Source organism: Lissotriton helveticus, chromosome 6 (genome assembly GCF_964261635.1).
Source record: "Lissotriton helveticus chromosome 6, aLisHel1.1, whole genome shotgun sequence".
Taxonomy (NCBI): Eukaryota; Metazoa; Chordata; class Amphibia; order Caudata; family Salamandridae; genus Lissotriton; species Lissotriton helveticus.
In genome coordinates, this window is record NC_136067.1 from 2,039,284,101 (window position 1) to 2,039,311,848 (window position 27,748).

Below are 27,748 nucleotides of genomic sequence, written 5' to 3' on the forward strand. Positions count from 1 at the left end.
TCCTGAAGTGCCTGAAGTGGTAGACCCAGTAACTCATAATGTCACTAGGGCTCGTGTGGATGCTCATTTCCAAGAACAGTGGGTATACACGCCTTGGAAAAGGAGCGAGGTGTTAGCGTTGAAGGCTCAGTTGCCTGATTCAAGGAAAAATCCGACTGCTTACTACAAAGAGCTGACGGAAGCAGCTTCCTCGACGGTCATGACTTTAGCTGACATAGAATTGTTCTTTGGACTACTGGTTCCGGTGGATGTGTGGAGACAGGTAAAGGGGACAGATCATGCGGAGGAATTGGGCGGTACTTGGGAGGAAATTAAGGATTGGGACAAGGAGCGGAAGCCAGGGGAGAAGCCGAAGGCTGAGATTTTAGCATTACCAGGGCGAATAATAAAATATATGCACTCCCTTATTCCTCCAAAGAAAGTGGATTGGGATAGGTTGACTGCATGTAGGCAGAAGAAGGATGAAGCAGTTTCAGATTTTTTCACTCGTTTTGAGGAGGCTTTCATGGACTTCAGTGGTCAGGATCTATCTCAGGATGGAGGCTTACGACTTTTCGTTAATAGATTCGTAACAAATTTGTTACCGGAAATATCGGCTAGATTGCAGGCGTCGGAGAGTACGTGGACGACATCCACCCCCTCTGGCATTCTGAGTATGGCTCAGTACTATGAGCATAGAGAGAACGAGAACAAAGACAGACAGGAAAAGAAAGCCAAAGATTTGAAGACGAGGGTGTTGCTGCAGCAGGTGTCGAAGGGTCGGGGACGCGGAGCCCCACCTATGGTAGCGGGTCGAGGTGGAAGTAATTACGGAAGGGGAGAGAAGAGAGAGCGTTTAGGGAAGAATCAGTGTGCGAACTGCAAAAAGGAGGGGCACTGGTGGAGATATTGTCCGGAGCTTCGGTCCAATGTTGGGCCAGGCAGAGGTAGAGGTCGTGGTGAATTTCGTCGGGATGACAGACAGTTTGATGAAGGCAGGCGACCGGGAAGAAATTATTTTGACAGAGAGAAGGATAGACAACACTTCCAAATGGAGGGCGACAACGGTAAAGATAGACAATACTACAATGACGCATATGCAATGGACGACTTGACTGGATTCTCTCATAACTAGGACAGCGTAGGACAGAGCATGGGACCGGTTTCTGTGGATGTTGATCAACAAGGACCCTATGTGACTGCGGATTTGTTGGGGTCTTCTCAGAAATTTTTGGTGGACACGGGTGCTATGAAAAGCTCTGTGGCACGGTCTCAGGTCCCAGGGGCGGCTCTGTCTGGCAAGAATAATATTTCCGTAGGGTTCTCAGGTACTCCGGTAATTAGCCCCATTTCTAAGCCTCTTGCTCTTACGATTGGTCCTTTCACTGTTGACTCTCCCTTCCTTCAGACTTCGAATTGTGGCGAAAATTTACTGGGTTTGGATTTGTTGAAGAGATTAAATGCTACCATTTACTGTTCTCCAGACGGTGTGTACCTCACGTTGGGTCCTACTGTTGCGCATGCGCAGCAGTGTTTTTCAAAAGACGAGCCTCTCCCGGCTGCGTTTGTGGGGATCCCAGAGACTCTATGGGCCAGTAGTGATACTGATGTGGGAAAAATGGATATTGCCCCCGTGTCCATCAAGGTTAAGGTGGGAGCCCGACTGCCAAGAATACCCCAGTACAAATTATCTAGGGATAGAGAGAAGGCTTTGATACAGATAACACAGGATTTGATACGATTAGGTGTAGTGGAGGAGACAGACTCTAACAGTTGTAATAGTCCTATTCTCCCGATCCTTAAAAGACACTCAGCCGATGCCAGCTATGGTACACCTGATGTCTATCGATTTGTGAGTGATTTGCGCCACATTAATAAGGTGGTCGAGCCCCAATATCCGGTTGTCTGTGACATTACCACGATTTTGACCATGATACCGCCCACGGCCAAATATTTTTTGTTCTGGACTTAAAAAATGCTTTCTTTAGCATCCTCTCAAAAACCATCATGGAAGCCACTAATATGCCAAAAACCTTATTCAATAAAGTGAAAGAATTGGCTGGTGCTCACACTTTAGCGGTAGCTCCCCCACTAAACACTCAACAATGCCAGGCTTTGGCATGCTTTTTCACGGACAAAATTGACAAAATCATCCTAGACATAAACGCCAACTATGAAGAACTTTCCCCTTCCTCTGACTCAGAATTAACTCTCTCCTGTGCCAATATACTGGATTCTTGGCCTGCCCTCTCAGCAGACAAACTGAAAGTGATTCTTAAAACTATCAAATCCGGCTCCCCCAGGGACCCCATTCCAATCAAAATCATTAAGCTACTTGACGATAGCTCCTTGGAAATTATTGCAAACCTTTTGAACTCCTCGCTTGACCTTGCCACTGTCCCAACCTTATGGAAACACGCCATGGTTGCGCCTCTCCTAAAAAAACCTACGGCAAACCCGGAAATCCTCGCCAACTACAGACCCATATCTCTGCTCCCTGCCTTCTCCAAATGTTTGGAGAGACATGTTCATTCAGTTCTATCCACTTTTGCAGAAGATAACTCACTTCTACACCCCTCTCAGTCAGGTTTCAGGGCTGGTTTTTCCACGGAGACCGCCCTGCTTGGAGTCACCGAATACATTCGTAAGCTTCTTGATCAAGGTCAGACTGTCGCGCTCGTGCTATTAGATCTGAGCGCGGCCTTCGATACCATTTCCCACGAAACTCTCATTAAGGAATTGTACAAAAATGGCATACGTGGAAAGGCACTAGAATGGATTCGGTCTTTTCTGGCGGAACGAACCTTCCAAATTACTTCTTCACGAGCCTTTTCGGACACCCTGTCAGCCCCCCATGGAGTGCCTCAGGGATCTATTCTCAGTCCCCTATTTTTTAACTTATATCTTAGACCCCTGGCCGACCTTGTCGAGCAATCTGGTCTTACCCTTATGACCTATGCCGACGACTCCCAAATCATTTTCTCCCTATCCGAATCCTGTCCAAATTCCCCTTCTCCACTTAAAGTAGGACTCCAAAACATCCTTAAGTGGATGACAAGAAACCAATTAAAACTCAACGGTGAGAAGACAGAGATTTTGGTTCTAGGAAAACATCGAGATTTGTGGAATCCCCTACACTGGCCTGATCAGATGGGCGCTTTTCCCACCCCGGTAACCCATGCTCGAAATCTGGGATTCATTCTGGACAACTCTCTTTCCATGAATCAACAGGCCAGTAAAGTTACCGGTCTTTGCCTCACCATAGTCAAATGGCTGAGGAAAATCCTCTGGATGCTGCCTCTTCCCACGCAAAAGACCGTAGTCAATGCCCTTATAACATCGCGGCTTGACTATGGCAATATTCTGTATCTGGGTGCCAATAAATCAGTAGTCGGCCGGCTACAAATGATCCAGAACGCAGCAGTCCGTCTATTGTGCAATGTTCCCAAAGACTCCGGAGTCTCGAGTCACCGCCGGGAACTCCATTGGCTCAGGGTTGAAAACAGAATCCGCTTTAAAGCCCTGAACTATATGTTCAGAATTAAAGCAGGCTCGGCACCGAAATACCTTCTAGATCTAGCCCATCCCTACACTCCCAAGCGAAACCTTCGGTCGCAATCGGCGGCCAACTTCTGTGTGCCGAGATTCAAACTGGCAAGAATAGGTGGCAGATCTTTTGCTCATCTGGGACCATCCCTCTGGAACACACTCCCTCTCTTCATTCGAAAGGAGGAAAATTATGCCAGGTTCAGAAGGTATGTCAAGACCTGGCTATTTGAACAATAAATCTCAATAGCCAATATCCTTCTCCTGTCTTTCTAACTAGCTGTGTCTAGGCGCCGGGAAACCCTTTTTGGGTAGCTGTTGCGCCCTACAAATGGAAAAAATAAAATAATAAAATAAATCCTGATAGCAGTTTTCTTTTCGGATTCTCATTGGCTGGCCGAAGTTTCAGATTTTGTAGAATTCCCCAAGGCTATACCGAGAGTCCCAGCATTTATAGCCAGGCTTTGAAGGCTCAATTGGACGACTTAGAGCTCCCCAAGGGCAATGTTCTTTTGCAATATGTAGATGATCTTCTTATAGCATCTGACACCGAGGAGAGGTGTCGAGAAGCCACGGTTAAATTACTGCATCATTTGGCTCGCAAGGGACATAAGGTGTCTCTTCCTAAATTCCAATACTGTCGACAGGAGGTTACCTACCTAGGTCATCTCCTATCGAAGGAGGGGAGGAGGTTGACACCGGAGCGCATCAAGGCGATAACTAACATGGCTGTACCTAACACGCAGCGAGAGGTGCGCGTATTTCTAGGCATAACATCGTATTGTCGCCAGTGGATACCTAATTATGCCTTACTAACAATTACCCTTCTGTATTTGACTACTAAAGAGGTGCGTGAACCCCTACCCTGGACTCCAGCATGTCAAGAAGCGTTTGAGTTACTAAAAACTGCTTTGTGTTCTGTGCCTGTTTTGGGAACTCCTGATTACCAGAAGCCTTTTGTGCTTTATGTACATGAGGCGGAAGGTTGCGCGTTGTCTGTCCTAACCCAATGTTTTGGAGGGAAACAGAGACCTTGCGCTTACTTTTCTGCTATGCTTGATAATGTGGCGAGAGCGTTGCCGAGCTGTCTAAGGGCTACAGCGGCTGCTGCGGTCTCAATAAGACAATCGGCGGGGCTCGTGTTGGGTTCAGAACTCACAGTGATGGTACCACATGCTGTGGATATTTTACTGAACGGGACGCAGACGCAGCATTTAACAAGTGCTCGTCTTACTGGTTATGAGATGACATTATTTGCACCCCATGTTACGATTAAAAGATGTGCCACTCTGAACCCGGCCACGCTGATACCCATCCCTTCAGATGAAAAGGATGATGAAGCCCATGATTGTTTGTTTTGGACAGAGGAGGAGACAAAGGAAAGGATGGATTTAACGGACACCCCCCTAGATGATCCCGACGGGGAGCTGTATGTTGATGGTTCTTGTTTTAAACTTGCGGATGGTACCTCAACTGCAGCATATGCAGTCACAACATTGAAAACAGTGGTGGAGACTTCTAGGGTCCCGTACTACTCAGCCCAAGCTGCAGAAATAATAGCATTGATGCGAGCGTGTGAATTGAGTGAAGGACTGGACGTGAATATTTACACTGACAGCCAATACGCCTTCGGCGTGGCTCATAGTTATGGGCGACTGTGGGCGGAAAGGGGATTTTTGACATCACACGGACAAAGGATTCAGAATGGTCCATTGATATTACGACTATTGACAGCATTGACGCTTCCCAGACGACTGGCTGTGATCAAATGTAGTGCACACAAAGTGGTAGTGGATGACGTAGGACAGGGAAATGCATTTGCAGATCAGACAGCTAAGGAGACGGCTAGGACAAAACTCCCACGAATGTTTGTGGCAGGACCAGCTAGGTGGGTACCGGATGTTAATATGTTTGCGAATACTGTACAAAGTGTGCGGAACATACAAGAAAAAGCAACTGACGATGAGTTGAGAACATGGAAGAATGGTGGGGGGACGGTTGGACTCGGATGAGTGTTGGACGGATGTGACAGACAAAAGACGATGGTTACTCCCGGATGCATATGTCCTCCCGGTGGTGACAATGGCTCATGGGCCAGCTCACATTAGTGCAAAGGGGATATGTAAATTGCTAGATCCAGTGTGGAGCAATAAGAACATTTCCAAGGTGTCAACCCATTTGGTGCAGCAGTGCATGGTTTGTTTAAGACATAATCCGGGAAAAGGAACACCTGTGCCAGTTGGCAACTTTGCCCCTCCTTCTTTTCCTTTTGAAGTGATTCAGATGGATTATATTGAAATGGAGAGGGTCAGCAACCTCAAATATGTCCTAGTTGTGGTATGCTCCTTTAGCAGGTGGGTGGAGGCTTTCCCAACTAAGGATTGTACAGCTATCTCAACAGCTAAGATGTTGATCAAGGAGTATTTCTCCCGTTATGGCTTGCCCCGGGTGATCTGGAGCGATAACGGCACATCTTTTAATGCTGAATTGATGAAACAGATATGTAAGGGACTGCAGATATCTCAAAAGTTCCATGCAGCACAGCACCCCCAGGCTGCGGGTTTGGTAGAGAGGTTCAATGGGACACTCAAACTGAAAATGGCCAAGATACAAGAGAGTACAGGGTTACGTTGGCCAGATGCACTTCCCCTAGCGTTGCTTTCCACTAGTGACAGTCCATTCCAAGACAGGTGTCTCACCCCACGAGGTTATTTTTGGACGCCCCGCCAACGTGTGGGGTGTCCCTAGACCAAAATGTTTCTCTGAAATTGAATACCCTTTGTTGATAGATTACCTGTATGCTTTGACTAAAGATCTCCGTTCTATTCATCAGCAGGTAGCAGACACCCTGAAACCGCTGCCGGAGGGGCCAGGCCACACCATACAACCTGGGGACTGGGTTGTCGTGAAGAAGTACCAAAGGAAGTCCTGCTTGGAACCCAGGTGGTCGGAGCCGAGGCAGGTGCTCCTGACCACCCGCACTGCACTTCGGATCCAGGGCCGCAAAGTATGGACGCATGCATCTCATGTTAAACGCGTCCCCTTACCGTTGCCATATGACGAATGGGTGAGAGACGGCGTCGCTGATCAAGAATGTGAAGTGGTTCCTTGGTGTATATACCCTTCTCGGATGCTTCGTTGAGGGGTGAGGAGCCGGATCAAAGAACAAAGAGGCCAACTCTGATTGCAAGTGGTGAGGCCTCTCTTGGTCACAGTGAGCAAACATCAGAGGATACGTCTCCTGCCATTGAGCCCCCCATTCTGTTCACAGATCCAGAGGTGCGAGGGAGCACCCGCTATAATCTGCGGCCCAGAAGGAAGGACAAGAAGAACTGAGCACTGGAAGAAGGGCTCAGATAGGGAATATATGAGAACTGTGTTGGAGAATAGCTAAGTGTTAGGGATGGACTGCTGGTAAGATCCCTGGTGCAATGTCGAGACATTGTTAAATGGGACACTAGGATTGCGCCTGGGCCCAGATTCGGTGCTCCTGAGTTGCAAAGGCTGTGCGACTCCGTTGTGGGATTAGGGAATGAACAATAGAAGCCTGCCTGTGAGGCTTTAACGGACACAGGGAGAAGATCCCTTTTGAGGGTGAAGAACCCCTCTGGCCGGCTTCAGAGTGACTGGAACTGTTTTGAGTACCTTTTAGTTTCGTTTTGAACTTTTAGTCAGGGAATATGTATCCCTTTGGCCGTCCCGTCCCTGAGGAGGAGCAACCCTTTGCAGCTCCTCGTTGATCAGAACCAGATTCTCCATGGCTTGCTCTATCACGGAAAGGGAAAGTGGTGGTCATAGTGATATTGGTCATTGTATTTCTGATAATTCTCGGCATACTGTTTTTCCTAGATGAAGCTTATCCTGTTCACAAGTTCTTCCCTACCCCTTCCGCCCTTCCCGAACACAATATGGTTACTGTTGATTATGGTGAACAATGTATGCGAAAGGGCTATCGGGATAATGTTTTTATCAAGACTCTACATCATGCCCATGCCGTGTATAATGTGACAGATTGTTGGGTTTGTGGGTTGCTCCCCTCTGCTGCATATAAAAAGGATAGATTGCTGGCACTCCCTTTAACACCTGTGAATAGTTGTGTGGGTTGGTACACTTTAATTGGCATGGTGAAATTCTTTCAGCAACCTGATTTTATGGACCCTCGATTGCCTGGCACAGGATCGACGTTGACGATGCGAGTACGCCCTATGCCCACCTCTTCCCTTGGACAGTTGTTTACTGACAAACGTTTTGATCAGACATTTCTGGAAACATGCTCGAGGAAAGTAGAACGATTTGTGACACCCAACGACACTGACAAAGTGAGGGAGAGTTTTCTACAGTTGAACTCTTCTCTAGCCTATAGACATCCCCCTTCGACAAATAGTAGTGGTCGTTCTTTGGTACCACTGGCAGTTGTTGGGCCTTCACCATTTTTCTGTATCCTAGGGAGGGGTCCTATTAAGGTTGGGGACAGCTCATGCAATGTGACCGCTTCGATTCGTCTGCCCCTTAGTCCTTCTTTGGTGACTCCCCCGAATATTTACTTTGTATGCGGGGGCAATGGATACTTGTGGTTGCCCGAGGGTTGGGGTGGGGTCTGCTATCTGGCTTATTTACTTCCCCCTGTTTATGTAGCACCCTCAGATTATCATAAGACCCATCGACGGTTTGCTATAATGCCTGCACAGCATAAAAGGAGGGCACTTCAAGTTGAGAATGTAGATCAGACAGACACTTCTTTGCAGCAATGGACAGATTTCTCTAAAGGTTTACTGCCGTTCTGGGGTCCCATATTTAACAGTAGAGCTATTCGGAGACTGTCAAGGGTGATGGAAAAGGTATTGAATACGGAGGCAGACATTGCAGCCAATATGTCTATTGAGATGCAGGCTATGAGATTATTTACGATCCAGAATAGGATCAATCAATCAATCATAGACATTTATAGAGTGCTCTACTTACCCGGAGGGTCTCAAGGCGCTAGGGGGGGGGGGGGTGCTGCTACTGCCCGAACAGCCAGGTCTTGAGCTTCTTCCTGAAGGCGAGGTGGTCTTGGGTCAGGCGCAGGTCGGTCGGGAGGGAGTTCCAGGTCTTGGCAGCCAGGTAGGAGAAGGACCTTCCTCCTGTTGTCGTTCTTCGGATGCGGGGGACGGTGGCGAGGGCGTGGCTGGCTGAACGGAGGTGTCGTTTGGGAGCGTAGAAGTTGATGCGGTTGTTGAGGTAGCTCGGGCCTTGATCGTGTAGGGCTTTGTGTGCGTGGGTGAGGAGACGGAAGGTGATTCTCTTGTTGACCGGGAGCCAGTGCAGGTCTCTTAGGTGTCCGGAGATGTGGCGGTGTCGTGGGATGTCGAGGATGAGTCTGGCCGAGGCGTTCTGGATCCGTTGGAGTCTCTTCTGGAGCTTGGCGGTGGTTCCGGCGTAGAGGGCGTTGCCGTAGTCCAGTCGGCTGGTGACGAGGGCCTGGGTGACAGTCTTCCTGGTCTCGGTGGGGATCCACCGGAAGATTTTCCGTAGCATGCGCAGGATGTTGAAGCACGACGAGGAGACTGCGTTGACTTGCTTGGTCATGGAGAGGGAGGAGTCCAGGATGAAGCCCAGGTTGCGTGCGTGGTCTGTCGGTTTGGGTGCAGTTCCCAGGGCGGGGGGCCACCAGGAGTCGTCCCAGGCGGAGGGCGAGGATCCCAGGATGAGGACTTCCGTCTTGTCCGAGTTCAGCTTCAGGCGGCTGGTCGACATCCACTCGGCTACTTCTTTCATTCCTTCGTGAAGGTTGGCTCTGGCGGCGGCGGGGTCGTTGGTGAGGGAGAGGATCAGCTGGGTATCGTCGGCGTAGGAGATGATGTTCAGGTTGTGTTGGCGTGCGATGGCCGCGAGGGGGCTCATGTAGACGTTGAAGAGGGTTGGGCTCAGCGAGGATCCTTGGGGTACGCCGCAGATGACTTCGGTGGCCTTTGATTTGTACGGAGGTAGGCGGACTCTCTGGGTTCTTCCGTCGAGGAAGGAGATGATCCATTCCAGTGCCTTCTCCTGGATTCCGACGTTGTAGAGGCGCTGCACTAGGGTGCGGTGGCAGACGGTGTCGAAGGCCGCGGAGAGGTCTAGGAGGATGAGGGCCGCTGTTTCTCCGTTATCCATCAGGGTTCGGATGTCATCGGTGGCAGCGATGAGGGCGGTCTCGGTGCTGTGGTTGGCTCGGAAGCCAGACTGTGAGGGGTCGAGGGATCCGTTCGTCTCGAGGAAGGCGGCCAGTTGCTTGTTGACGGTCTTCTCGATGACTTTGGCTGGAAACGGGAGGAGCGAGATGGGGCGGTAATTCTTCAGTTCGGTGGGGTCCGCTGTTGGTTTCTTGAGTAGAGCGCTGAGTTCGGCGTGCTTCCAGCTCTCAGGGAAGGTGGCGGTGTCGAATGAGGTGTTGATGATGTCCCGCAGGTGGGGTGCGATGACAGCGTCGGCCTTGTTGAAGACGTGGTGAGGGCAAGGGTCGGTCGGAGATCCGGAGTGGATGGAGTTCATCGTGCGGACGGTGTCTTCGGTGCTGATGGTAGTCCAGGCGCGGAGGGTGGTGGTGGGGGGCGGTGGTTCGGTTGAGTCGGACGTTGCGTTCGTCGGTTGTGTGCTGAAGCTGTTGTGTATGTCCGCGATCTTGTTGTGGAAGTAGGAGGCGAGGGAGTTGCAGAGTTCTTGCGATGGGGTGATGTCGTTGTTTCCGGCGTTGGGGTTGGAGAGCTCTTTCACGATGTTGAAGAGTTCCTTGCAGTTGTGTGCGTTGTTGTCCAGTCGGTCCTTGAATGCAGTTTTCTTGGTTTCGCGGATCAGCTGGTGGTGCTTCCGGGTGGCAAGCTTGAGGGTGGTCATGTTGTCCGGTGTTGGCTCCCTTCTCCAGGCTTTCTCGAGGGCTCGGCAGTTCTTCTTGGAGCTCTTGAGTTCGTCGGTGAACCATGGGGCCTTCTTGCTGCCGGGTCTGCTGGGCGGGGTCTTCAGTGGGGCGAGTTCGTCCGCGCAGTTGCTGATCCACTTCGTGAGGTTGTCGGCGGCCTGGCTGGGGTTCGCTGAGCTGGCGGGAGGGTGCTGACTCAGGGAAGCGGCGAGCTGGTCGACTGTGATCTTGCTCCAGTTTCTGCGGGCGACCTGTTGCTGGTGGTGGTGGATCGTCGTTCTTCTGAAGGTGAAGTGGACGCAGCTGTGGTCCGTCCAGTGGAGTCCTGTGGCGTGGCTGAAGGCGATGTCTTTGCAGGATGAGAAGACGGCGTCGAGTGTGTGTCCGGCGAGGTGGGTGGGGGTGGTCACCAGCTGCTTGAGTCCGAGGTTGGCGAGGTTGTTGAGCAGGGTGGTGGTGTTGCGGTCGTTGTTGTTCTCCAGGTGGAAGTTGAGGTCCACCAGGAGGATGTAGTCAGCGGAGGGGAGGGCATGCGGGCTGACGAAGTCGGCGATGTCCTCGCTGAATTGTGTGCGTGGTCCCGGGGGTCGGTAGATCAGGGTGCCTCTGAGGGTGGTCTTCGGGTCGGTGTGGATCTGGAAGTGTAGGTTTTCGGCGGTAGTCAGGATGTCGTCGGTGTGGGTCGTGATGCGGATGGTGTCCCTGTGGATGATGGCGATGCCTCCTCCCATCTGGTTGGCGGTGCGGTCCCTCCGGATGATCTTGTAGCCGTCCGGGATGGCGATGGCGATGTCGGGCGCTGAAGAGGCGTTCATCCAGGTCTCCGTGAGGAAGGCAACGTCAGGAGCTGTGGTGTCGATGAGGTTCCAGAGTTCGATGGCGTGTCTGTGGACTGAGCGGGTGTTGAGCAGGATGCACTTGAGGTGGTTGGTGCTGGTGTTCGTCTTGGCGGGTGCTGGTGCGAGGCAGGTCCGGATGCAGGTGAACTTGCAGGCGGTGCAGCAGAAGGGTCCGTGGGAGCGCCTCGGGGTGGCACGGTAGCATCCCGGGGCTCGTCCGTCGTTGAGTGCGATGAGGGTGGCGGCGTCGTACGTCCGGCGGGTGGGCTGGGATCTGCGGGGGCCAGGGGTCCTGGCACTGGGCGCGGTCCAGGCGCGGACGGGCTTACCTTTGGCGCACCTTCGGCGTTCAATCGGTGCTCCCGCTGCGCGCGTCCGCTGCGCGGTCGCTGAGGGGGCGTCATAAGAAGGGATCCGGGAGGGCGGGTCAGGCGGGAGGCGGGGAGCGCGTGGGCCTATCGGTAGGCGGGGGGGCACGTCAAAAACCGGCGCGAAATCCAGGCGGCCGGCCCTGCGGCGGCTGGGGCGCCGGGCTGGATCGGCGATCAAGGCGGGCGGCCCTGCGGCGGCTGGGGCGCCGGGATGGATCGGCAGCAGGCAGGCAGGCAGCAGGTAAGTGGCAGGCAGCAGGCGGGGAGCGAGGGGGCAACCAGGCCGAGGGCACAGTGGTGCTCGACGTCATCCTTGCAGATAGGGGTGGAGCCTGCCGCGTCATCGGGACGTCTTGTTGTGTATATATTCCTTACTCGGCCCCGACTGTTAACTTAGCAGTACAGAAACTCCATAGATTGGCGGCTGAACTTCATCAGGATACTGGTACTTGGTCACTAAAGTCATGGTTATGGAGTGTTTTCTCCTCTTGGGGCTGGAAGATTTTGATGGGTGTTGTAGGAGTTGTTGGTATATTGCTGACCTGTTGCCTATGTGTTTATTGCCTTCCCCCTTGTTGCTCCATGTGTGCCAGCAATTTGCGAGCCCCTAAGAGACCAACACGCCAATATCCTGTTTCAAATGATGTAGAGCTCCATGATATTCACTGGTTGATGCTTATTGATGATGATATTTTCGATTAATATGTTGCCCCGTCCCTAGCATTTTGTGTAAAGCTCCTACCTTTTAGCTAATAAATGTGCTGTAAAACACGGGTTAACCCAAGAAGTCACTGGGACCTGGGCAAAAGGTTGATATAGACAAAATGGTCCCAGCTACATACACAATTAACTCAACTATAACATCAATAAATTACATACACAAATATTCATAACAGCATTGTTTTTAATCACAACGTGTATCGTAGATTCATTCATGAGAAGATACACAAAATATATAAAATATGTAATGCCCCTGAAGATTGAGGCATGATCTGAGGCATGATCGTCCAATTAATTGACGAATTATTTGTTCCATTGTGTTAATTTAGTATTATTTTTGCTGTATTCGGTTCTTTGTGACTCATTCTTTACTTTCACCATCTCTTCACTACCCTTCCCTATTCCAATCTTCAGGGGCATTACATATTTTATATATTTTATATATTTTGTGTATCTTCCCATGAATGAATCTACGATACACGTTGTGATTAAAAACAATGCTGTTATGAATATTTGTGTATGTAATTTATTGATGTTATAGTTAAGTTAATTGTGTATGTAGCTGGGACCATTTTGTCTATTTTAGCTAATAAAGGCTGCACCCATGTTAGCCACATCATGCTAAAAGGAGGTTCTGATGGGTTTCATTTTCCGATGCTCCGCCCACTTACACTTACGTTTATGAGTTAGCATAATGTGTCTAACTAATGATATATTCATTTATGCATTTACGTTTATATTCTCCACTTCGTTATTCATTTATGCGTGTGATATTATTAAGTTCTCTTAGCTTAGCTTGTGTGCCACCATTTTGGAGTGCTTCTCTCTACGTGCGAGTCGCACTTGCTCACCCCTCCCGTAGGAATAGAAAAAAACCCTGAACGCAGCAGTTTTCGTTTCTTGGCTAACTGTGATCGAAACTATAGCAAAACTTCTAATCTGTGATGTTCCCATGTGCTGGAGATGCCGAGGCCTGGCTCCGCGGCCTTGGGCCGAGATAACAAATGTTGCTATCGCAGGTGCAGATGCTTCTTGTGTGAGGCCATTGTTCGCTCTCTCTGGGGTCCAGTACTTTTCCAGTATGGGCGTGTTTTATTCCACTGTACCATGTTATAATGTATTGCGGTGATGAGATGAGGCAGTCCTCTCGGCGCACTCTTAGGGGTGAGGTCCAACAGGGCCCTCTCATATGGGAGTTTGTGGCCTAATAAAATATCCTGTTTATTCTTCTCCACTGTCCGGCTGACTTATTTACTTGGTAATTATAGGTGAGTGCGGTAAGTCACTCGGGTGGATTTGAGCCACGCTTATCAACATCATTAATTAAAAACAAAACATGCGGCCAGAGCACGGGCAGCGCACTTGCAAATGACAAGTGGGCAGAGGGATGACACCTTTCATACATGAGCATTCAAGGACACACCAATAAGCAACATAAACACAGGTGCAAAATGAACAAGCACAGACAGACAACACGCAGCAGGGTCACAAGATGCTGTTGGTTTAGTTGTAGGCGTTTTATGAATGTTCTCCACTCACATGTTCACAAGAACAAGCGCACACAAGCTGAAACACTCACCTTCTGAGCGGGAAGACTTAAAAAGAACAAGCGCGGCCTGGCTGAAGCAGGGAGGTGGGTAAAACAACAGAGCGGGGAGAAGGACGTGGTGGGTCAAAAGCAGCTGGGGTGTTGTCTGTAAACAACAAGCTCTCGGCAGTGCGCAAATTGTAAAACCCCTGGCCCGGCTGCGCACGTTGGGAGGAACCAAGGAATGCAGATTTAACATGGAGCGGCTGGAATGAGAACCCGTGTGTGTCCCTTGTGAGGGTTACTGGATGACTAGCGGCGGTGAAAGTGAAACCTAATGCGCTGACACGATAATTAAAAACAAAAGTGAAACCTAACGCGCTGACACGATAGGAAAATAAGCCCCCACTGACCCCGTAGTTTGCAAGGGGGGCTCAAATTTCGTTATGCCACTGCAGGGAGCAGGATGAGGTGGTGTCTTTAAACAGCAGGGGGGCTTGTTAAAAACCATGGCGGCAAGCGGGTCAGGGGCTAGTGGGTTAGCACAACAAATGCACGTCTTAGGTAGAGCTGCTGACCCTGGAACTGGGTTCAACTCTCGGCGTTGGCTCGATATGCCGTGATCCTGGGCAAATCACTTAATCTCCCCAGTGTAATTGAAAAAAATGGGGAAAAAGTGTCAGTGTAATATACATGGTGCTTATGTAAAGCACTTCAATGCCTTCGGGTACATAAGTGAGGGCGCAGGACATGGCTGAAGCAGGGGGGGTGGGTAAAACAACAGAGCAGAGTGAAGGACGTGGTGGGTCAAAAGCAGCTGGGGTGTTGTCTGTAAACAACAAGCTCTCGGCACTGCGCAGATTGTAAAACTCCTGTGGTTGAAGACGCCAGGCACGTCCCCTCAGATAACATCAACAAGACATGCGCTGCTGACGAGAGAGGAAAGCCAGATGGCGCCTCTGCTCGTAAGCACGCAACTGCGCGAGTAACCGCAAGCTCAGCAACCGTAGCATCAGGCTACGAGTCAGAAACCGCAAAGCAAATGGCATGCAGTGGATGACTTGCTCACACACGCCTCTCAACTCACCTACCCTGGGACCTTGCACCCACCAGCATCCCCTCCATATCCGCCTTGCTGATGGGCGCCACTGACTCCAATACCTTGCCCTGTACATAACATGAAGTAAAACAGATGTATTGCGACTTTAGGGAGGGTGTGGGAATGCTTTCCAAAGTGCCATGTCATTTATCCACTCCTGAATACTGCAGTTTCACAGCTGGGAGCAAAGAGTAGCAGACAGAGACTGGTCACAATTAACAGCAATATTCTACAGTTGACATAGCTGTGCTTAATTTGAGGTGGTGGCTGCAGGTGGGGCCCGCTGCTACTTATCTATGGGGACCGGGACATAGTTTTCCTTATCAGACTTTGACACCAAGGAAGAGAGATGCAAACACAAGGAACTAGGAAGAGAAAAACGCAAAATCAACAGCAAAGGGGAACTCATGAGCCTGCAAGAGTGAGCTATAGGGCAGGGAGCGGCTGGTGCTGGGTCAAAGTGCACGAGGTGGAACCGCCTTTTGTGTTTGATTGACACCCTGACATTCAGTAGCGCCAGCCGTGGGCTGCAGAGCAGAGCTTTGGCCCTGGCATGTCTTTGTTTGCAAATTAAACACCAGACAGGCCTGGGTAACCCTTGTATAGCCACTGAGGTTATAATCAGAGGGTGAAAAGAGATGGCCGACAGGTAAAAGAGGGTCATACTTTGTTAAAAATAGTTTGGGGAGACATCCTTAAGAGCCTCAACCCCCAAGCTGCCATGCAAAAAAGGTCGAGTTATGTGGTTGCTTGTGGACTTGTGTAATTGGAGAGTTCTGCAATTATAGAGGAGTAAATGCTGTCACTTCCGGCACAAGACATCCTTTGTAGATATCAAGTAGCAGTAAATCCAGCCATTTAGGCCACGAAAAGGCTTGTAAATCGGTCCCTTTGTGTTTGTGCAGCTCCAGAGAATTATTTCATTGTTTTAGAAAGGAATCTGGCATCCTGCTGAAGACGCGGCGAGTGATGTTAAATTAAAGAAAAAACCTCTATCATATCATTGGATATAGACACATAATTGGTTTTGAAAAACAAATTAGATCTGTAGATTAGTGCCAAATTAATGAAGTATACAAGGAATATACGTTTCAAAGATTATAAACCCCCTACTTAAACACGGGTGTAGGTCATAGCTGCGTTATGTCTACTTATTGCAAAAAGCTTTTAAATAAAAGAAAGAATCGTTTACCCGCATGAGATACTAATTACAAATATTTGGGCGCTATAGTAAGACCCATATATCAAGAGGCCACGTCCTGCTCTTACACATGTGCTTACGTCCTACCAAAGGACAATCAGCTGAGTGCCTGGAGTTTATTGGGGTGGGTAGGTGCTAGATTACTAAATAAAGGCCTATACAAATCATCTTGGCCATTGTTCCACCCTTCAGTAAATTGTTTTGCACTAGGGAGTGACTGGAGCACCTGGTGTATAAAAAGTTTGGAAATTTACATCTTCCAAATAGAAAAGAAGTGTACCGCAATATTTATAATCAGAAAAACATAAATGGCAATTAACATGAGCAGTCCTTAAATAGCTACAAGTTTACACTTGAAGGGAACTACTATGTTTATCTTCGACAAAAGGGGTTTTGAGTATCGACGTATATGACTCCGCAAATACCGTGTAACAGCTAGATTAAGAGTCGCCTAAATTTTGCTGCAGTGATGTGTGTGTGGAAGAAAAACAACTTCTGATTAACAGAAGATTGAATCGTCCTCTTTAAAAGAGAAATTGTGGTGGCCAAATTCACTAGCTGACTGATTTTCGCAAGATTCTGAATTCAAATAGCCACCAAAAATCAAAACATTAATTTATTAGAACTGCCTCGGAGAACTTAATTTCGTTTCTCACTGCAACATTCTGTAGTTGTTCCAGATTTGAATATATCTGATACTGGAAAGTAGTCTTGCTTCAAGTGTGCGCTAACAAATTTCGGCATCTGAGCCAATAAAGGATTTTTACATACTCATAAATGTTATCGTTTTCCTGCGGGAAGAAAATTAAAATGAGCTGCAGCGAAAGTGATTGCGCGCTGTAAGGGTGCCACGAGCTATGCGATGTGCGAGCACCATAACGTGAGAGGAAAGCCAGATGGCACCCCTGCTAGTCATTGTGCGCGTAACCGCACGCTCTATGCCAGCCAAAAAGCTGTGGTAGGACTTTTAAAAGCCCACATACTAAATGTCTCGCAGGGTAGCGCTTGTGCTGGCTCAGGCGGGACCTAAAAAGGGTCAGGTTTCACTGTGAAAATGTGGTGTGTTCACGTTGCGTTTTGGGCCGAATCCTGTTGCAGGCACTAGGCCTACCCACACAAGCGAGGTACCATTTTTCTCAGAAGACTTTGGGGAACTCGGGGTGGGTGGAGTTTTGTGGATCCACCCAGAGTCCAGAACTTTCCACCACAGAAATGTGACGAAAATGTGTTTATTTGGACAAATATTTAGGTTTGCAAGGAATTCTGGGTACCAGAACCTGGTGAGCGCCATTCAAGTCACCCCATCCTAGATTCCCCTGGGTGTCTAGTTTTCAATAATGTATAGGTTTGATAGGTTTCCCTAGGTGCCAGCAGACTAGGGTTCAAAATCTACAGCTAGGTACTTTGCAAAAATAGGGTCCGTTTTCACTGTGAAAATGTGGTGTGTCCACGTTGCGTTTTGGGCTGTTTCCTGTCACGGGCACTAGACCTACCCACATAAGTGAGGTACCATTTTTATCGGTAGACTTAGGGTAACACAGAATTGTAGAGCAACTGTTATTACCTATTGACTTTAGATACATTTCTCCTTCCAAATGAAAGACAATGTGTAAAAAAGAAGTCATTTTGAAAAACGACCAATCATTCTCATGCTAGTATGGGTACTCGCAATTTCAGAAATGTGCAAATATCTACTGTTTCTAAACTCTATATTTTGTTCCAATTTCAGAAATACATAGGTGTCTTTCATACCGATTTTTCCATGCATATATATTCCAAAATGAATTGCTATATACCCGGAACATAATGAAAAAAAATTGCAAGACGCTGCTCAGTTATTGGCTCTGGGTTTGTCGGGTTCTTGGTGAGCCTACAAGTCCTATATAGCCCCACAACCAGAAAGGTCCAGCAGATGTAGCAATATATTGCTTTCAAACATCTGTCATAATTAGAAGAAGTTGCAGGTGAAAACGTCACAAATGTCTGTTTTTTTCAACTAATTCGGAATTTTTCCTATATTTAACTTTTAGTTTCCATAAAGAAACCTTTAAGATTCTACACAAATGACCCCTTGCTGAATTTAGAATTTTGTCTACTTTTCTAAAATATATAGCTTTCCAGGATCCATTATTGCTTTCATACCCATTCTTCCATTAACTGGAAGAAGGTTGAAAGCACAAAAATAGGCTATATCCCAGAAAAATGGCAAAACTGTGTTAACATTTTTGGTTTTCTGACAAAAGTCTGCCAGTCCCTAAACGCTGGGAAAATGGTGATTTCAGCCCCACAAACCCTTTGTTAATAGCATTTGGAGGGGAAAACCCAGACGCTTTAATTTGCAGCACTTTTTTCCCCATTTTTCACACAAAAAACAAAATGTAGCTGTATTTTGGCTAATTTCTAGGTCTCCTCCAGGGGAATCCACAAACCCTGGGTACCTTTAGAATCCCCATGATGTTGGAAGAAAAGGACGCAAATTTGGGGTGGATAACTTATGTGGTCAAAAAGTTACAGGGGTCTAAGCCCCAAATAGCCAAAAAAAGGCGGAGCACGGAGGGGAAAAGGCCTAGCAGCGAAGGGGTTAAGTGTACAAATCGTTTAGCAAAGTTTATGTTTAATTGTATTGTATTTTGTTTCCTTCAATTCTTGTAAAAGTGCATACACATGAATACACTATTTTGGTAACCAGGTTATGTGATAAGATCTCTTTATTTGTACTGTAACAACATAATAGGAGAAATTTATTTTGGTGTTAAATTGAAATGGGGAGAAGTGCAGTATATAAGTGAGGTAGTATTTTTTTTTTTAGATGTAAATGTATTGTTCAGGCATAGAACGTTAGATGGATGAGGAGCTTTAATACATGCTGATGCAGGCTCTGGATGCTTCCATTACACGCTTATCTAGGCTCGATGGTTCCATTACCTGCTTATCTAGGCTTGATGGTTCCATTACACGCTGGTCTAGGCTCTGTATGCTTCCAATACACGCTGATCTAGGCTCTGGATGCTTCCATTACACGCTGTGCCAGGGTCGGATGCTTCCATTACATGCTGATCCAGGCTCTGGATGCTCCCATTACACGCTTATCTAGGTTCTGGATGGTTCCATTATACGCTGGTCTATGCTCTGGATGCTTCCATTACACTCTGATCTAGGCTCTGGAGGCTTCCATTACACGCTGATCCAGGCTCTGGATGCTACCATTACCTGCTGATCTAGGCTCTGGATGCTTCCATTACACGCTGATCTAGGCTCTGGATGTTTCCATTACACGCAGATCCAGGCTTGGGATGCTACGAATACATGCGGGTCTAGGCTCTGGATGCTTCCATTACACGCTGATCTAGGCTCTGGATGCTTCCATTACATGCTGACCTAGGCTCTGGATGTTTCCATTACATGCTGATCCAGGCTCTGGATGCTTCCATTGGACACTTATCTAGGATCTGGATGGTTCCATTACACGCTGGTCTAGGCTCTGGATGCTTCCATGACATGCTGATCTAGGCTCTGGATGCTTCCGTTACACGCTGGTCTAGGCTCTGTATGCTCCCATTATATGCTGATCTAGGCTTGGGGCTCTTCCATCACACGCTGATCCAGGCTCTGGATGCTTCCAGTACACGCTGATCCAGGCTCGGATGCTTCCATTACACGCTGGTCTAGGCTCTGTATGCTCCCATTATATGTTGATCTAGGCTTGGGACTCTTCCATCACACGCTGAGCCAGACTCTGTATGTTTCCATTACACGCTTATCTAGGCTCTGGATGGTTCCATTACATGCTAGTCTAGGCTCTGGATGCTTCCATTACATGCTGATCCAGGCTCCGGATGCTTCCATTACACGTTTATCTAGGCTCTGAATGCTTCCTTTACATGCTGGTCTAGACTCTGAATACTTCCATTACATGCTGTTCTAGGCTCTGGATGCTTCTATTACACGCTGTTCTAGGCTCTCTGGATGCTTCCATTACGTGCTGATCTAGGCTCAGGATGCTTCCATTACACATTTATCTAGGCTCAGGATGCTTCCATTACACGCTGATCCAGGCTCTGGAGGCTTCCATTACGTGCTGATCTAGGCTCAGGATGCTTCCATTGCACATTTATCTAGGCTCTGGATGCTTCCATTACACGCTGATCCAGGCTGGAGATGCTTCCATTACATGCTGATCTAGGCTCCGGATGCTTCCATTACACGCTGATCCAGGCTTGGATGCTTCCATTACACGCTGTTCTAGGCTCTGGATGCTTCCATTACATGCTGATCTAGGCTTTGGATGTTTCCATTACATGCTGATCTAGGCTCCGGATGCTTCCATTACACGCTGTTCCAGGCTCTGGATGCTTCCATTACATGTTGATCTAGGCTTTGGATGTTTCCATTACATGCTGATCTAGGCTCCGGATGCTTCCATTACATGCTGATCCAGGCTTGGATGCTTCCATTACATGCTAATCTATGCTCCGGATGCTTCCATTACACGCTGTTCTAGGCTCTGGTTGCTTCCATTACATGCTTATCTAGGCTCCGAAGGCTTCCTTTACACGCTGTTCTAGGCTCTGGATGCTTCAATTACACGCTGTTCTAGGCTCTGGATGCTTCCATTACACGCTGTTCTAGGCTCTGGATGCTTCCATTACATGCTGATCCAGGCTCTGGATGCTTCCATTACACATTTATCTAGGCTCTGGATACTGCCATTACATACTTATCTAGGCTCGGATGCTTTCTTTACACGCTGGTCTAGGCTCTGGATGCTTCCATTATATGTTGATCTAGGCTTGGGACTCTTCCATCACACGCTGATTCAGACTCTGTTTGCTTCCATTACATGCTAATCTATGCTCCGGATGCTTCCATTACATGCTGTTCTAGGCTCTGGATGCTTCCCATACATGCTAATCTATGCTCCGGATGCTTCCATTACACGCTTATCTAGGCTCTGGATGGTTCCATTACATGCTTATCTAGGCTCTGGATAGTTCCATTACATGCTGATCCAGGCTCCGGGTGCTTCCATTACACGCTTATCTAGGCTCTGAATGCTTCCATTACACGCTGGTCTAGACTGTGGATGCTTCCATTCTGTAGTAGGGGATCTCTGTGTATAGTCATAATCTAGTGAATAGGCCCGCCCATGTGCGAGGACCCCGGCAATCAAAAATAATCTCTTAAGTTGTCAAAAAATTGCAGAACTGCAAAGTCACTTAAGAGAGAATTTAAAGACAAATAATGCAGCTTATATCCACAGGCTACACTGTCCAGTACTTCAACTAGAAATTCCACCAAAAATCCACAAACAGCAAAGCCTGTCCAGATTTCCCTTGCTTTAACAGCAAAACCCCTCTGGAATGATAGAGAGGAAGGCATGGACAGACAAGCCCCATAGGCTGCCATTATGTGGCTTAAATAGGGTACTGTGCCTTTAAGAGAACTTTCCAGAACTTCTCCCAGTATCCCAGAATGCATAGCAGGTCCCTCTCACTTTCAGTTCTTTTTTCCGGCTCCTGCTTACAGGACCCTGTGCATTGAGCTCTCCCTTTTTCAAGGGTTTATTGGAGTTTGTACACTTTTTGGATTTAAAAGTGTTCTCATTTGATTCTTGGTGTTTCCTTTTCACTTCTGTGTGTTTGTTCAGGCTTTTAGGGATCTAAAATGCCTGCTTTATTCGACAAGTGCCCAGCATGTGGAAGTGAGAAGGCCAAGACTGATCCACACGACGTCTGCATTCTTTGCCTCCCTGAAGAACATGTCCCTGAAGATTGTGACATCTGCCAGACCTTTTTTACAAGGACCCTGAGGGAAAGGCTGAAAATTAGGCTCCAAGGCTTGGAAGAGAGGCGACTGCAGGCTGCAGGTGGGTCTGGGCACGCTGGGAAGACTCCCTCTGCCCCTGCTGAGGCCTCTGGGGGGCTCCCCAGAGGCAGGAAGACCAGCAAAAGGTCCCGGTCTCCGTCGACGTCGATAGCATCGACGATGACGTCGAGAGGGATGACGACGGTGTGTTCCCCTTCTCCCTGGGGCTCCGGGTCGAGACAGCGTGGAAGATCGACGTCGAGAGGCCTGGCTAGGCCGCCGTCGAGGTCACCGCCGACGGCGTCGTCGAAGTCGAGGAATCGCCGTCGACGAAGGCACCGGCGCTCGCCGTCGAAGCGACACCGCGAGGAAACGGTCATCGAGGAGGAAGAGTCGACGCTCGCCGTCGAGGTCTGACCGCTCGTCGTCGAGGGAGCGACGATCGTCGTCGAGGAAGAAACACTCGACGTCGAGGAGATGGCGTTCAACGCCAGAGTCGAGGGATCGCCGTTCCACGCCTGAAAAACAACGCTCGATGTCGAGCAGGAAGAGATCAGCGTCACCGAGGATCTCAACCTCCTCTAAGAGGCGCAGGAGGGATTCTGGCGCCAAAAGTCACGCTGGATCTGGTGATGGATGTCGGAGGCGTCGCTCACGCTCTGGAGGGTCTGGATCACAGGCCCCTCCCTCGAAGAAGTCAACGGGCACGGTGTACTCTGTGGTATATACACCGCCTAGGCCTGCGACCCCTCCGCCTCTACCGAAGGAGGCTCCTCCGGCTAATCCGCCGCTCCCCTCCCTTCCTCCGCTGCCTCCTGCGGGGCAGCCTCCGCCGCCGGTCCCTCCTCATAGGCCACCGAGGTCGGTGTCGCTGCCTCTGCTTCCGACACCTCCTAAGGGTACGCCTACTCCGAAGCCCCAGGATAGGCCACGGAAGACGCCTCCACGGAAACCGGTGGAGCGCCCACGCTCCAGGAGAAGGGAACGTTCGCGTCACAGGTCTTCCACAGGATCTAGGCGGCGCCACAGGAGACACAGGTCTCGTTCACGGACCCGGTCGTCTGGGACCAGGGACTACTCCCCGACCTTGTCGGATTCGCCGGACACGAGGGTTTGACCGATCGACGATCTGGTGTTCTTCCAGGACGTGCTGTTACGGGGTGCGGTGAAATTGGGCATTACTTTGACGGTGCCCACTCCCAAGAAATCGGTCATCTTCGAGACGCTCCATCAGAAGCATCTGTCTCGGCCGTTACTGCCACTGGTGCCGGGCCTGGAAGAACTGGCCCTGGATCTTTTCCTCACTCCAGCGGTGACTAAGGCGGCACCTTCCAGACTGCAGAAGAAGTACCGGGCTCCGGACTCGGACCCGGCCTTTCTAAGGCTGGAGCCCCCTCCAGACTCGGTGATTGTGACGGCGGCGCGCAAACAGCATGCCACCACGCCTTCATCCACAGTTCCACCAGATAAGGAATCTAGGTGGTTGGATTCATCTGGGAGAAGAGTTTGTGGGACCTCGGCGACCTCAATGAAGGCAGCTAGTGCCACTGCCTTGTTGGGTTGGTATGACAGAGCCCTCTGGGAATCCCTTCAACAATTTGTGGAGCTCCTTCCGCGGGACAAGCGGGAAGACTTCCAAGAGGTGCTAAACGAAGGAATGTTGGTGGCGAATCAAGTCACCAGCGCTGCAGCCGACTCTTCTCTACTGGCGGCGCATGGTTTCTGCCACGGAATAAACCAGCGACGACATGCATGGCTCCGCCTTACGTCTCTGAAACCGGACGCTCAGCAAAGGGTTGCCAATCTGCCATTCTCTGGCGAAACCCTGTTCGGGAAGCACGCTGATGATGAAATGGCCCGAATGAAGGCGGAAGCTGAAACGCTCACAGCGGTGGGTTTGGAGAAGCCCAAGGAGACCAAGAAGACGTACCGTCCGTTCCAACGCCGGTTCGGTGGTCAAGGCAGAGGGCGTGGCCAGTCTTCTGGACAACAGCAGCAACAACAGCAGCAGTTCAGAAGACCATTCCAGAAACGCCAGAGTGGCAGAGGCGGCCATCAGTCGGCCCCAGCGACTAAGGGCCAGGCCGGGTCTCGGCCCTTTGCACTTGCTTCCCCGACAACTGTTACCCGCTCCGGTGGGGGGAAGCATTCAATCTTTTCTGGCAGAGTGGAGAAAAATTACTCGGGACAAGTGGGTGCTGAATATTGTTTGTAATGGATACAGTCTTCGGTTCACCAGCCCGCCTCCATCAATTCCTCCGGTCGGCTCGCAGTATCAGCTGCGCGAGCTCCAGGCGGAGGCCGATATCCTGTTAAGGAAAAGGGCGATAGAAGTCGTACCTCTGTCTCAAAGAGGAAGAGGTCTGTACTCCCGGTTCTTTCGGGTTCGAAAAAAGGACAAGAACGAGTTCAGGCCCATTCTGGATTTGCGACAAGCAAACAAGTGGATTCGCAGAGAAAAGTTTTGCATGCTGTCGTTGCATCAGATTTATCCTCAGCTGCAACGGGGAGACTGGCTGTGTGCCATAGACCTCCAGGATGCTTACTTCCAGGTGCCCATTGCACACAAACACAGGAAGTTCCTGCGGTTCCAAGTCGGCGCCAATCACTATCAATACACAGTACTGCCATTCGGACTGAAGTCTGCGCCGAGGACATTCTCAAAGTGAATGGCAGTGGTAGCCGCACACCTACGGAGGAACAAGGTGTTTGTCTACCCATACCTGGACGACTGGTTGATCAAGGCCTCCTCCTTCACGGAAGCGCAAGCGCACTTCCAGAAGACGTGCGTTCTCTTGAACAAGCTGGGGTTGCACATCAACATGTCCAAGTCGGTTCCGACTCCAGTCCAGTGCATTCAGTACTTGGGAGCCTCCATTGATACGCTGTCAGCAAGCATGTCTCCTTCGGAGGAGCGACGATTATCACTGCTTCGGAAGGCTCGGGCTCTCATGACCACTCCATCCACGACAGTGAGGACGGTGTCTTCTCTACTAGGATCGATGGCCTCTTGTATCTTCCTGACGCCACATGCACGGCTGCACATGAGACCGTTGCAAGAGTGCTTGGAGGATCAGTGGGATCAGAGGAGAGGGTCTTGGGACGACAAGATACGTCTATCTCTGCATGCTCTTCAGTCTCTGAAGTGGTGGTGTTCAGCGGAGAATCTCCTCAGAGGGGTTCCCTTCCACAAGGACATTCCCACTCAGGTTATCGTGACGGATGCTTCTCTCCAGGGCTGGGGAGCGCATTCCGGAGACCTACAGATTCAAGGGACGTGGTCCCCGACGGAGTCCACGTACCACATCAATTTCCTGGAACTCAGAGCTGTTCACTTGGCACTGAAGGCCTTTCACCCGTCCTTCCAGACCGACTCTCTACTTGTGCAAACGGACAATACGACCACAATGTATTACCTCAACAAGCAGGGAGGCTCGAGGTCACGCACCCTGTCGCAGGAGGCGCAGGCGATCTGGCGCTGGCTTCTGGCTCGAGGACTGACGATAACGGCTACCCACCTGCCAGGTGTGCAGAATGTTCAGGCAGACGCACTGAGCAGACTGATTCAGGAAAACCACGAATGGGTCATAAACAACGAAGTACTAGGAGAAGTCTTCGCAAGGTAGGGGACTCCAGACGTAGATCTGTTCGCCACCGCCGAAAACAGCAAATGCCGAGGCTTCGCCTCCAGGTACTACCAGCCGGGGACGCTGGGGAACGCGTTATGGATCAACTGGTCGAACAGCTTTCTGTACGCTTTTCCACCCATTCCCCTGATTCCGACGGTTCTCAACAAGCTGTCCCAGTCCAGGGCGCGGATGATACTGATTGCCCCGGAATGGCCCAGACAGTGGTGGTTCACGGACCTGCTTCACCGGTCTCTCCTTCCTCACATTCGGCTGCCGTGGCCGGACCTTCTCACGAAGTTCGGGGGGCTGATGTTGCACCCCAACCTCTCGTCTTTGAGTTTGGCAGCATGGCTCCTGAGTTAGTGCAATATGGTCATTTGAATCTCCCTGCAGATTGTATGGACATACTGAAGGAGTCTAAGAGACCTTCCACTAGGACTTCCTATGCGTACAAGTGGAAGAGATTTTGTATCTGGTGCAAGTCTAAGAACTATGATCCGACGACTTGTAAGGAAGATGTCATCCTTCCTTATCTTCTACAGTTGGCGCAGTCTGGCCTTACTGTCCATTCTATTAAGGTTCATCTTGCTGCTTTGACTGCCTACAGGAAATGCCCTTCGCAGACTTCCTTCTTCCAGATCCCTGTGATCAAAGATTTTTTGGAAGGCTTGAAGAAAGTGTTCCCTCATGTCAGGCTTCCTTCGCCTTCATGGTAATTGAATGTGGTGCTGTCCAGGTTGATGAAGGAGCCTTTTGAACCTATTCATAAGGCTTCGTTGCAGCACCTGTCCTGGAAGGCGGCGTTCCTCGTGGCCATTACATCGGCCCGCAGGGTGAGTGAAATTCAGGCGCTGTGTTGCCAAGAACCTTATACTGTATTTCATGCTGCTAAGGTTGTTATGCGTACTCACCCTAAATTTCTTCCCAAGGTTATTTCTGATTTTCATGTCAACCAGACCATAACTTTGCCTACGTTTTTTCAGAATCCTTCATCTCCAGCGGAAAGGTCGTTACATTCCCTGGATGTTAGGAGGGTGTTGAAATTTTATCTGGATAAGACCAGAGATATTCGTAGGTCTGACCAATTGTATATCAATTATGGATCAGTCAGGACGGGTCTTGCAACCTCTAAGCAGTCTATCTCTCGGTGGATTGTGTCCTGCATACAGTTGTGTTACCAAAAAGCTAATAAGACCTTAGGAGGTAAGCCTAAGGCTCATTACACCAGGGGCAAAGCTGCCACGACAGCATTGCTCCGTAATGTTCCGATTGCAGAAATTTGCAAGGCGGCCACTTGGAAGTCGGTCCATACCTTTGGTAAGCATTACTGCCTGGACACTGATGCCAGGGCAGACGCTCAGGTTGGGCAGGCTTCGCTGCGAAATCTGTTCATACAGTAGTGGTGTGATTTCTCTTATCTCCACCGCCGCTTTGGTGTGGGGATGGGCTTGCCATTCTATTCACTAGATTATGACTATACACAGATATCCCCTACTACAGAAGGAGTAGTTTCTGTCCTGTAACTCCAGTTCTGTACTAGGGGTATCTCTGTTATAGTCATAAGCGCCCTCCCGCCTCCCCGGTGGAGAGAGATGTTCATTTAAGAAATGCGACAGGTCTGGCGTGTTACGCCTTCAAAAAGAACTGAAAGTGAGAGGGACCTGCTATGCATTCTGGGATACTGGGAGAAGTTCTGGAAAGTTCTCTTAAAGGCACAGTACCCTATTTAAGCCACATAATGGCAGCCTATGGGGCTTGTCTGTCCATGCCTTCCTCTCTATCATTCCAGAGGGGTTTTGCTGTTAAAGCAAGGGAAATCTGGACAGGCTTTGCTGTTTGTGGATTTTTGGTGGAATTTCTAGTTGAAGTACTGGACAGTGTAGCCTGTGGATATAGGCTGCATTATTTGTCTTTAAATTCTCTCTTAAGTGTCTTTGCAGTTCTGCAATTTTTTGACAACTTAAGAGATTATTTTTGATTGCCGGGGTCCTCGCACATGGGCGGGACTATTCACTAGATTATGACTATAACAGAGATACCCCTACTACAGAACTGGAGTTACAGGACAGAAACTACTCCTTACACGCTGTTCTAGACTCTGGAAGCTTCCATTACATGCTGATCTAGGCTTTGGATGTTTCAATTTCATGCTGA

At 49.4% G+C, this 27,748-nt stretch overlaps 1 protein-coding gene across 1 annotated transcript in view; it reads left to right on the forward strand.

Annotated features, from left to right (window-relative positions):
- The first annotated feature begins 1,986 nt into the window (after positions 1 to 1,986).
- The window catches only part of LOC144762974 (vomeronasal type-2 receptor 26-like), a 200,244-nt gene continuing 174,482 nt past the window's right edge, over positions 1,987 to 27,748 (forward strand). Inside the window, exon 1 of the mRNA XM_078648289.1 lies at positions 1,987 to 2,641. Within this exon, the coding sequence (XP_078504415.1) occupies positions 1,987 to 2,641 (655 nt within the window). The remainder of the gene's footprint in view (positions 2,642 to 27,748) is intronic.